Raw genomic sequence first — 12,621 nt, forward strand, 5'->3', positions numbered from 1 at the left:
GTACCTGGAGCTGCTCGCACTGCTGACCCTCCTGCGTGGGTTGATCCTGTGTCCACACCCACAGTGTGCCCTCCGAAAGGCTGAGGCAGCCCGTCTTCTCCTGTGAGGGACCTAGCTGAGCATCGTATTGATGCATACTCATTGAGGCCGAGGTGAGAGCCTCGGCTCTGCTCCTTCCTCTCCATCTGCCCTCTGAGCCTCCGTTTCTAACTCTGTAAAGTGGAACAGTCAAAGGCAATAGCTGGCAGCAGAGTAGAGTGGTCAGGACACGTGAATCCTGAAGCTGGATTCCTTAGTTTAAATTCATGTTTCTCCCCTTTATTCCATGACAAATTACTTATCCTTCCTGAGCCTCATTTGTGAAATAGGAAGATTATAGGAGTTGCTGACTTAGAGGACCGTCGTGAAGATAAAACTGAGTAACGTCTGCAGAGCCTAAAGGCGCAATATACGGTGGCTCTCATGATGCAGAATTCACCTGCACGCTCTAGGGATTTAATACATGTCTCGTGTTTCCTACCGCATCAGGCACAGTGTTGGGCACCATGTCAGCTTCTATCATAGACCATCAACTGCTGTGTTGGACTCGGTTACAGTACCTTCAGGCCATCTTCAAAGGACATCTGGTTTCCCATCCAGACCTCGATGTTAAAGAACATCGATACATTTTTAATTTCCTCTTTAATTTCAGGGTGTTGATGAAGAATGGGGGGGGTGATAGCGTGTCTTTGGGGATGATTCATGGCGTCATTGAATCTGCATCGAGGGCTTCCCTGGTGGCGCAGTGGTTGAGAGGCCGCCTGCCGATGCAGGGGACACGTGTTCGTGCCCCGGTCCGGGAAGATCCCACATGCCGCGGAGCGGCTGGGCCCGTGGGCCATGGCCGCTGAGCCTGCGTGACTGGAGCCTGTGCTCCGCAACGGGAGAGGCCACAACAGTGAGAGGCCCGCGTACCGCAAAAAAAAAAAAAAAAAAATCTGCATCGAGTTTCCTGTAGTTACCGTTGGCTCAGGCTCTGCGCAGACTCAGACCTGGGAATTCTGGTTTTTACTGTGTGATTGTGACTAATACCAGTGAAGCCAGTGTCTCCCTGACTTGAGCCTCTCTATGTTTTACTCATTGTGTCTCAGTCGATTTTGAACAATGTATGTGTGTAGACATGAGTTCCAGTGGTTGAGGTTTCCTCTTAGCTTTCTACCTGGGGGGCGTGTGATGTTGTGGAAGGGCAAAGCAACGGCTTCAGATCCAGGCCCTGCCACTGAGCAGTGTGAGCCTCGAGCAGATGGCTTCTCACTGGTGAGCCTCAGTTTCCTCATCTGCAAGATGGGGTGACCATCCACATCCTGATGAGATGATACATACAAAGTACCTGCATTTTTCCTTCACCCAGTGTTCGTGGAATGTCTCCTGCTGTGGTAGGCACTAGAGAGAAGACGATGGAGCTGCATTCACAGGATGGCCTGTCAGGGGAGGGGGTGTGGCCCGACTTGGAGACACGTGTGTCAGCATCTGGCTTGCTCTGGGGCTGAACAGACCACTTGGGTATCCTCACCCCTTTTCTGTGCTGCTCAGAGCAGGCTCGGACCTAGGAATTGTTTATTCTTGAACATCTGCCCTCGATCCTCAATCTAATCTAACCTGATGGGAGGGGCCGTTAATTGAAAAACAATCATTAAGATTTTAAACATATATTTATTAGTAGTAATGTTTTGAAATGAATAAGTAATATATATGCAAGTTCAACTGCACCAGAATCCACCTGGCATGAAGAGCTGGGGGCAGGTGGAGGTGTACGTGGGCCACTACGCTCATGTGTACTGACTGTCCCGATGACGTACGTCGTCTCTGTGAGGTTGGGAGTTACTGTTCCCACTGGCACAGCGAGGCTTCACAAGGTACCTGGCTAGTAAGGGACAGAGCTAGGATTTGAACCCAGGCCTGTCTGCTTCCTGAAGCCCAGATTCTTAGCCTTGCAGGTTAGAAAGAGTAAAAATTGCAGCATTTCTGCATGATCATATCCTGATTTATCTAATAAGCCTTCATACATGTGAGCCACCAATACTTAGAGAAAAAGAAATAAAAGGAATCCAAATTGGAAAAGAAGTGAAACCGTCACTGTTTGCAGATGACATGATACTATACATAGAAAATCCTAAAGACGCTACCAGAAAACTACTAGAGCTAATCAATGAATTCAGTAAAGTTGCAGGATACAAAATTAATACACAGAAATCTCTTGCATTCCTATACACTGACAATGAAAGATCAGAAAGAGAAATTAAGGAAACAATCCCATTTACCATCGCCTCAAGAAGAATAAAATACCTAGGAATAAACCTACCTAAGGAGACAAAAGACCTCTACCCTGAAAACTATAAGATGCTGATGAAAGAAATGGAAGACAACACAAACAGATGGACAGATATATCATGTTCTTGGATTGGAAGAGTCAATATTGTCAAAAAGACTGTAATACCAAGGCAATCTACAGATTCAGTGCAATCCCTATTAAACTATCAATGGCATTTGTCACAGAACTAGAGCAAAAAAATTTTTAATTTATATGGAAACACAAAAGACCCCAAATAGCCAAAGCAATCTAGAGAAAGAAAGACGGAGCTGGAGGAATCAGGCTCCCTGACTTCAGACTATACCACAAAGCTACAGTATTTGTATATATTCTTTTGTTCATCAATTCACTTAATGGACATTTATCAGATGCCTACTATGCGCCAGAGGACTCAAGGTCCACTCATTCGTCCAACACGTATTTAGTGAGTACCTACTATGTGCTAGGGCTCTGGCACTCCACTCATTCACTCAGCAGATGTTTACTGAATGCCTGCTGTGTGCTCAGATACTGTTCTAGGCACAGGAATAGAGCAGTGAATGCAACAGACAAAAACTCTTGCCCTCCTGGAGCTCTCTCTTATCTCCGCAACATTGCAGGGTTGACCTGGTTTCCCCCCATTGTACAGCTGAAGAAACTGAGGCCTAGAGAAGTTAGGTGCCTATCCCAAGGCAAGTGAGTGGCTAGTGAGTGGCAGAATCAGACTAGACTCCAAGGGACAGATGTTACCTGGTAAGGTGACATCGGAGACACTTGTTAACCCTGTGTCTCATCACAGAGTTTGGAGGAAGTTTCCAGAGAAGGGTGCTGCTGGCTGTGGGGTTGGAACCCCACCTCTGCTACTCCCAACTGTGTGTGCCACCCCTCCTCACTGTGCCCGGAGCTCACAACTCCTAACCCCCAGGGTGGCCGTCGAGGTTATAAATGGACGTGGCAGTCAGCTCCATGCAGGCAGGTGGCCCACCCGCTTGTTCTCCCCTGTATCCATGGCGCCCAGCACATAGTAGGTGCTCAGCCAGGGGTAACTCCTTCGGACCCAGACTGGAGCCTGTGTGGCTGGATGCCCAGGAATGCCACTGGCTCCTTGTCAGGCAGGTATGCTACAAGCCTCTTCCTGTTGGGGTAGACTGAGGGGCAGGTGCAGAAGGTCCCAAGATGTTTCTGGAGTCCCTCCTCAGAGGATCACAGTGCCCCCGCCTAGCTCGTGTCTGCACCCGTCTCCCAGAGGCTCGGAGTACGTCCTGTGCATCACATCTCTCCCTGGATGAGGCAGGCACAGCAACGTCTTGATTAGCCACCACCCATCCGTCACACGATGCCAATGGAAGGGAGTTCCACCTGAGCTGAGCTGTCCCATGAGGACAGCTGGGGAAAAAAATGAGTCTTCCCAGGCCCCTGGAGGAAGACGGGGGAATGTGCTTGAAGTGTCCAGAGCCAGGGCAGAAACGGAGAGGATCACCGTGACCCAGACAGCAGAGCTAGAACCCACACCCTGAAGCTTGCAAGAGGGCGTCTGCATTCAGATTCAGTTCTGCGGTCTCCACACAGAAAGGAGTGGATGCAGCAAACTTCTCCCTTGGAGTGGTGGAGCAGACAGGAAATAGAAGAAGATGCTGCAGAGGCGTGGGTGGAGTCTGGGTGGTAAACCCAGGAGGCAGCGCTCAGCCAAGCCGAGGCTTCTCTCTCTCTCCTTCTCCCCCACCGCGTCCCCATCTCCCCTCCCTCCCTCCTCACTCTGCCCTCCGCCACTGAGTCTACACTGCTGGGACTGGGTTCTGGTTTCCAGCCCCCCAGCTGAGGCTCTGAAGGCACCGACCAGACCGCTCCACCCCATGACATCCACACATGGGCCCCCAGCAGGGCTCCGTGGTCAGTACTTGGGGGCAGCCAGGGGGGCCCTGAGCGGGTGTCCCTTCTGGAAGATGCTGCTCCTTGTGGGCCTTGGGGAAGGCGGGCACATCTCCACTGCTCTGGCCCAGCCGAGGTCCCCCACGGCTCCAGCCCAGCGAGCCTGTGTCCTCGGCGCCTGGACAGCAGCACACATGGGCTGCGACCTCCAGACCCCACTGCTGGGCTGCTGACGATTTCGTGTGCCCCGGCCTGTCCCACCTTGTGGTCAGAGATGAGGAAGGCCGGCCCTCAGCTGCCAGCCCACACCCCACCTGCGGCCCTCCCCTCTGTCCCCCTGGCCTTGCCCTCAGCCTCCCTCTTCCTTCACCACTCCATCGCCACCGGTCTCTTCCTCTCCATTCCCTCATCCGTTCTCACTTCACCTTCCCTCTTGTTGGTCTTGCTTCTACTTCTCCCCACTTCTCTTTGCCCCTCCTCCACTTTCCTCATCCTACCTACTTTCTCTTCCTCGGAGACTTGATTTCCAAGGTAGACTTGACTCAGTTCGACAACGCTTCCTGAGCACCTACTGTGTGCTGGGCACAGTGCCGAGTCAGGGTGTAGAGATAGACTCGGCAGGGTCTCGACAGCACAGGCTGGAGAGCTGGGGTTCTCCCACCCTCCTCTCCTTCTGCCCTTTTCCGCTGCTTCCTCTCCTCCCCTGCCCCCTTCCTGTAGCTTCTCTTCCCTCCTTGTCTCCGCCTCTGCAGCCAGAGGGGAGCTGGGGCGAGTGGGATGGCAGAGTCCCAGGAGGCCCGGCAACAGGAGCCCTGGGTGCTGCCATCCCCACGTGACAGATGATGGAGGAGACTGAGCGCCCAAGACACATTCATCACGTCCGCCTCCTTTCAGGGCCAAGACAGGACGGAAATGACTTTTGTCAGCTCTGCGGCAGCCCAGTGCCCCTGGCAGCTCCAAGCTGTTTATTAAAAAAAAAAAAAGACGAAGAAGAGAAAGAAAGGCATGTGAATGCCATCTTGCCATGTGTTAGGGGAGCGATTCTAAAGTGATGATGTTGACAAACACCCCTTCAGGTAATCACACAGGAGCTCTGCAGCTCCCTTCCCAGCCTGCGTCCAGCTGTGACGGAGATGGAAGGTGACAGGCAAGAAATAGGAAGGGAGCAGCTGCTCTGGGCAAATTGCGAGGCTTTTGTTTGAGCACATGGGGGCCAGCCTTTGCCGGGAGTGATGGGACGCAGGGTCACCTGCCCGTTCATTCTCCTGCCCACTCCTCTTGGGACGTCACGTGAGGCTTTCGTGGAGCCCAGTGGTGGGTTAGGCTCCAGAGACCCAGAGGTTGTTAGTAGTAATCGTAACGAGCCCTAACGACTAATTAGTGATGGTTAATAGCCATTCATTATCGATTATTATTAATCATAACTGTTAACCATTATTTGAGGAGCTACGTGCCCGGCATGGGGCCCAGGGCTTTTCTTCCCTCCCCTTGATCTCCCTGTGAGATCAGGACAGTGACCTGGGCTAGGAGGAGGGGGAAGGAGTGCATCCAACGAAGGGAACAGCAAATGCAAACCCCGGAGGCAGGAAGAGCGTGGCGTGTCCCAGGAGACCCATGTGGCTGCAGCAGAGTGAGCCAGGGGCTAACTCACAAGACAGGAGGTCGGGGAGGGGGTCGGGAGCCTGAGCCCCTGGAAGACTAAGGATAGTGAGGACAGTGCGTGATGGAGGCAGCGCGTCGACACGCCTACCTTGGGGTCCATCTCGTGGTCTCCTCACCGCCCCCAGACTGTGACATTGGTCCTCTCCACCTAGCAGACCTAGGGCATGAGGAGGGACAGATGAGCGCAGCCAGTCCTGTGCCTGTCACTCAGGGAACCTTTTCACAGAGTATCATCGCCAGGGTCCTGGGTCAGGGGAGGCTCCTGCTAGCATCAGAAGAGAGAGGCTTCTGGGATGGTGGGAGCTCAGGAAGGCAGTGCCTAGGTCCCTACCCGGGTCCCTGAAAAAGATCCCAATCCCCTACCCTATCTGTACTCTCCTCTCCTGACATCACCTCCAGGGGCCGTGGGCTTGGCTCCTTCTGAGACTGAAAAGCCCTTTGGGTCACTGTGGTCAGCTCTTTTCCCTTTAAACTATCCTACATGGTCAGGGGATGGAAATGGTGATAATCAGAGTGTGGTGAGCAGGACACCTTCCTCGGTCTCGTGCCAGCATTCCAACCTTTATGTGTAGGAGGCTGGCTCCTGTAATCCTTCCTGTCGTGACAGAGCAGCAGGCAGGGGCCGACGACGGGAACCTGCATCACCATCGCTCCCACCTCCTTCAGGCTGAGCCCTGGCCCCAGCTGCCACGCCCAAACTCTGACATTTGGCGCTTTTTTGTAAATTACAGCTTTGCTGTTGTCTGGGAAGGAGGTCGCTTGTCTTAGAGGGAGGACAAATAGATTTTATTTTTTTAAAGAACAGTGGATGGATTCCAGTCTCTCTCCTCTAAGCCCTGCTTTTCGTCTTACAGCCTATAATTTTGCCCCACTGCGAGATTCCCACTCTTCAGAGGCAGTGGTTTTGGCTCAGCTGCTGCAAAATGCCTCTGCCTGGCGGTCCCAGAATAGAAAGCGTCTGTCCTCTTGTGTATAGTCTCGGTTTCAAGTTGATTTGATGGAGCTGTTTCCCTTTTGAAGGACCGTTTTTTTTGTTGTTGTTTGTTTGTTTTTAATCCCACCCGCATCCCATGAAACAATCGGGTGTCACGGAGCATCTCGTTCAGGCGCATGTTTGGGTCACTGGCTCCAGCAGGCTCTGCTTGGTGGGGCTGTCCTCCGGGCTTGGCCCTAAATAAATAAATAAATAACCTCCCGTAGGTGCCCCTGAGTCTTCAAGAAGGAAATTACCTATTTCACAGCAGGCTGTGTGGCGATAGGTCCTATCATGTCAGAGATGATGCCTCGTAAAACTGAGTCATCTCTCAGAGGTGCAGTTTTAACCTACTCAAACGCACTTAGTCAGGTTTAATTATAGACAGAAATTGCATTTCAGAAAGCGACAAGAAATCATTTGCGCGGCTTGAGTCTGCGCATTCAATCGTACGGTTCGTTGGAGGGTGCAGGTGGGGTCAGCATTTCCAAAGAAAAATAGTATTAGTGTCGCGCCAACTGTGGAGACGGCATGGTGTCCGCTGACGGCGGGTTTCTTCTTGGCACAGGATCCAGGAGGCGGCCAGTGATGGGGCCCGGGACACCCACAGCAGGACCTGGGGGGACAAGGCCGCGTCCCCGCTCTCCCTCCGCCGAGGAAATTACGGCCACTTGGGGGACGGCGAAGAGTGTGGCGTCCAGAGAAAGCCCCCGGAGAGGTCGGGCGTGCTGTCCTCCTCCCCATCTTCCTGGAGTGGAGACGTGTCCCCGCGGCCCAGGGACAAGCTGCCCAGCCCGTCGGCTGCCCTGTCAGAGTTCGTGGAAGGGCTCCGGAGGAAGAGAGTGCAGAGGGGCCGGGGGTCGCCGCTGGGCCTGGAGGACTGGCCCACCCTCCCCATCTACCAGACCACCGGGGCGTCCACGCTGCGGAGGGCCAGGACCGGCAGTGACGAGGGCGCTCTGGCTCTGAGGGCCGGGGCCGAGTCACCCCTGGACACGTCGGCCGGGCTCCTGCGGTCCACCAGCCTGAAGTGCATCTCCTCGAAGAGCGTGGGGGGCCCCAGCCCGCCACCCGAGAAGCTGAAGACCCGCTTCAGTTCCTGCGAGTCCCTCCTGGAATCGGGGCCCGGCTCGAGGAGGACCCCGAGCTCCCCGACGGCGCTTAGGCGCTCGTTCTTGTCGCCCACGCTGCGCCCGCGGAGGCGCTGTCTGGAGTCCTCGCTGGAAGATGCGGGCTGTCCGGACCTTGGGAAGGAGCCGCTCGTCTTCCAGAACCGCCAGTTTGCACACCTGATGGGGGACCCCCTGGGCAGCGACCCATTCAGCTGGAAGGTCCCGAGCATCACCTATGAACGCAAGACCCAAGTGGGTTTCGATGACTTCCTCCCAGCCATCCGGAAGCCGGAGACGCCTACGTCTTTGGCCCGAGCGGCCAAAGATGGGCAAGACAGTTCACAGCGTCCAAGCGTCCACTTTGAGATGGAAGAGGCCGACGGGGGCTTTGTCTCAGGGATCACCACCGTTTTGAAAAAGAGCCTGGAGTCCAAGGAGGACCCCGCTCACCTCTCCGACTCCTCCTCCTCCTCCAGCTCCATCGTGTCCTTCAAAAGCGCCGACAGCATCAAGAGTCGGCCAAGAATCCCACGGCTGGAGGGTGACAGTGGTGAGAGAACATCCCCCGAGATCAGAGAGCCGGGGACAGGGAGGAAAGAGGAGGATGTTGAGAGCATCATGAAGAAATACCTACAGAAGTAGGAACCAGCTCAGGTAACAGCGACAGGCTGGCCTGTCCTCCTGGGGGGATGAAACGAGGTGGTCCACCCAGGTCTGGCAGCCTGGAGGCAACCGGTTGCTGCTACTGCTTTTAGGTTTTCACTGAAATAATGTGTTGCTATTTATGCAAATAATGTGTTGCTGGTAAATAGAAAACTTATCAGAAGCCCTCACTAGGTGCCACCGGTTTCTCTGCTCTTGAAAATACAGACCATCAGAAAGTGTGAGGTCCTGTGGGGGGCGGGGGAGAGGGTGCTGAAGGAGGCGCTGGGCTTTTAAAGTTTTCCCACCCTTGTCCTGTTCTCTTTCCAGCGCTCCTTTCACCTGGTGCTGGGGGAGCCATGGAGGCATCTGTCCACACAGTGACGGGAGAGCCCGGGTGGATGGGGGGAGGGTCAGGCTAGCATAGACGAGGCCTTGACGTTAGTGAAGTCCAACTCTTGCATTAAATGTGTAAAGAGAAACTGGGGCCCAAGAAGGGGGAGGAGGGGACAAGTACAGAGGTCCCAGCGCGCCACCGTGGGAGCGGCAGTGCTTCCCTCTGCCTTCTCCTCCCGTCCCGGTCCTGGCACTTCTGTGCAGTCAAGGTGGGAAGAGACATTCATTGCTAATAACAGCTCCAGTTGATGGAATATGTTTATCAGGCAGTCATTTGGTGCCCACAGTTACCCCAGGAGGTGGTGAGTATGCTTTATTCCCATTCTACAGGTTGACAAACTGAGAATCATATAGGTTAAGGCACTTGTACAGAATCACCCAGGCAGAACGGGGATTCGAATCTCCACAGTCCCCACACTTTTGTTGGTGACACTTTTTCTTAGGTACGTATCCCAGGCCTCTTTGTGAGTAAGCTCAGAGCCACACTGATGGAGCTGGGTCTTTAAAGGGGTTGCCTCTATGGAGGGCAAACTGAGGCAGAGCTTAGAATCATACATCTAAAGGGGGGGTTGGAACTCACAGACTCCAACCTCACTCTTGGGCAAGTGAGGAGGACCTCAAGATCAAGGTCACCCAGTGAGTCTGCCACCAACCCAGCCACCCTGACTCCCAGTCCAGTGCTCTTTGCCCTGAGGCCAGGCTGGCCCCTGACTGCACCTCGTAGGGCATGTTTCAGACTCCAGGGCACTGAGTCTTCCACTTCACAGCTCCCGACTGAAATGCAGAGCCCCTCTGAGGCAGGCCAGGAAGCAGCGGAGGGGGAGTTAGAGCCTCCCTCCGGGTTCAGATGCGATGCAAACCCACATCCCAGTGGCAGGTCCCCCACCCCGCCGTCCGTAAATCTCCGCGTCACTGAAGCTCAGAACTCGCAGCGGCTCAAGGCTCAGGTGGTCAAGTGGTCGTGCTCAGCCCACACCTGGCTCAGCCGCCAGCCCTCCTTCCAGAGGCCTCCTGGACCCAAACAAGCCGCACGTCCTGTCACTTTGAGAGTCACCCTCAGCCCATCAAAAAGCCATTGCCCCTTCCACGGAGACGGGCTTGGACCGTATCAGAGCAAATTAAATTGACTTAACATGGCCTTCTCTCTGCTCTCAATTACCGAGGAGAGATCTGATATTCATTTACATTATTATGCTCTCGGGGACACAGAACGCAGTTTCAAAGGCCAAGTAAAGGGCACACGTCCCGAAGGGGAACAGTGCTTAGCAAACGTCGTCACAGAACGTCTTGTCTCTGCCATTTTTTTTTAAAGCTCAGCTCCCCTTCCCCCCTCCCAGCAACGCTCCCTGTGATAACGGAGCGCCTGCCTAAAAATCTCCTCCACCTTTGACTTGCACGCTGTAGTCTTGAGCTCGACAATACAGCTCCATTGCCCACGATACAAATGTGTTGCGGGATTCGGAGCCACTCAAGCCCCCAGAGCTCAGTTCTTCCCTGTAACTGCCGAGCGATGCAACCTTGCTGAGCATCTGTGTTCTCAGCTGGAAGATGGGGGTAGTAATGCCAACTACCCAAAGTAGCATTGTGAGCGGCCTGTGAATCAGAGACCCCAGCCCAGAGCACTGCCCCAGCGGCCACAGTGCATGTCAGGTACCTGCACTTGGAAATGGTGGCCCTTCAGGATGTCTCTCAGGCTCCCTCCACTCGTTTCCCTTCTGCCCACTCCTATCTCATTCCGCTCAGCACATCGCTGCAGTAACGCCACCTGGGAATATGGGCTCCAGGGGCTTCCACCCACCAAAACACACACCCCAGGCCCCATTTCTCAGCCCTGACCTGCATTTGTTTCCAGCCTCCTGCGACACATTGCCCTCCTTGAAGACTTCCCGACTCCACGACGTTCTGGAGAGAGAGACAAAGACCAGCCAGGCCTCCCCAGGGGCCCCGAGTCCACAGCCAGTGTGGCCGCCCTCAAGAGGCCAGGGGGGCCAGCAGAGGCACATCCCATGGGGCGTGGGGCTCCCAGCATGCTAGGTCTGTACCAAATAAAGTGTTGGCTTCTTGGCATCTGGGCTTTCTCTCTATTCTATGATCATGTTACCTAGGACTCTGGAGGATTGATGGTGTACACCTTGGGGTAGAAGGGTTCTGAGGAAGGGGACCAATGCAAACTGTTTGTAGTTTTGGGTGCACACTGCTATTTCTTTCCCTGTGTGTCTACATGCAATGGCCTTGTTCTCTTGGCCAAGTTCTGCTCAAATGTCACCTCCTCCAGGAAGTCTTCCCTGATACATCAAGCTGAAATAAATGCTCTTTCTCTATTCTCCCTTAATTCCCATGCTTCTATCATATTTCCCTTGTCTATTTACATATCTACATTGTGTGTAGATGTGCGGGCATTCAAGAAATTTTGATGAATGAGTGACTGAACAAGCAAATGAACCACGGAACAAGTCAGTGGCTCATACACCCTGAATACCTGGGACACACTGACATATATGCATCTCTACAAATGTCCGCCCACAGCAACATTCAAGAACTTGTGACCATCTGTTCCCACAGTCCCCCGTACACCTCACATACACAGACTACCATGCACACACAACTATGCACGTGTACCAAAAACTACACTCGCAATGGCACACTTATAGCCTGGACACCTGCTTTATCAAACATCCTTGAAGTGTCAATAATCCTAAAACTGTAGGCTGATGTATATTGATCACATACTGTGTACTGACCACCGTGCTAGGCATTTTACACAGTGCATCTCACTCCAGCTTTATAAAGTCCCAAGAGATAGAGCCACTTATTTTTTCCTATTTACAAAGGCAGAACTAGCTTATGCCCACATTCAGGTAGCCAATGCTGCTTCTCCTTAAGTTCCCACTGGCACAGACTACACGTCCTACCCCACATGTGCCTCTATTCCTAGGGCCCCTCTGGTACAGCCAGTCACAGCTGCCATCAGGAAGGAAAGTCCTGTTGGGATCACCGGTGAGTTAATTTGCTAGGGCTGCTATAATAGAGCACCACAAACTGCATGGTCTAAACAACAGAAACTGACTATCTTGAAGTTTTAGAGGCTAGAATTCAAACATCAAGATGTTGGCAGGGTTGGTTCCTTTGGAGTATCTTAAGGGATTCTCTCTTATATGTAGCCGTCTTCCTCCTGTGCATGTCTGTCTCTGTGTCCAAATTTCCTCCTTTTATGAGGACACAGTCATAGTCACAGTCAATCAACCCTAACCTCTACTTGATTGCCTGTGCATAGACCTTACCCCCAAATAAGGTCACACTCTGAGCTCCTGGGGGTCCAGGTATCTTGGGAGCATGTGGGGGACACAATTCAAGCCATAACAACTTACCAGTTGGCACTTACCCCAAGAAGGGGAGATCTCAGCTCTGACCATCCTCGCCAGAGGTTGTGGGTAGAACTGGGAAGAGGAGGAGAGATGGGGCAGGAAGGAAATTCACCGGATGCCCTCCCTGGAAGACCTCACCATCTGCCCGTCTCTGTGGTGGAGAGAGTCAGTGGAAGAGTGGACTGTGTTTTCTCAGATGCAGGAGCGTTGTCCCGCTTGGTGAGTCTGTAGACAAATACATCATATATTTATATGTATTTAAGGAACGTCCCC

At 53.3% G+C, this 12,621-nt stretch overlaps 1 protein-coding gene across 3 annotated transcripts in view; it reads left to right on the forward strand.

Annotated features, from left to right (window-relative positions):
• MYO18B (myosin XVIIIB) overlaps nucleotides 1-11,273 on the forward strand; it is a 234,040-nt gene extending 222,767 nt beyond the window's left edge. For 2 of the 3 annotated variants that reach the window (XM_082667623.1, XM_082667624.1), the window contains exons 42-43: nucleotides 7,402-8,599; nucleotides 10,836-11,273. In XM_082667623.1, coding sequence (XP_082523749.1) covers nucleotides 7,402-8,587 — 1,186 coding nt within the window. In that variant the 3' untranslated portion in view covers nucleotides 8,588-8,599; nucleotides 10,836-11,273. The remainder of the gene's footprint in view (nucleotides 1-7,401; nucleotides 8,600-10,835) is intronic. The other variant, XM_082667625.1, reaches the window with a different exon arrangement.
• Nucleotides 11,274-12,621: the final 1,348 nt, after the last annotated feature.

Source organism: Grampus griseus (assembly GCF_964374135.1).
Source record: "Grampus griseus genome assembly, chromosome: 12".
Taxonomy (NCBI): domain Eukaryota; kingdom Metazoa; phylum Chordata; class Mammalia; order Artiodactyla; family Delphinidae; genus Grampus; species Grampus griseus.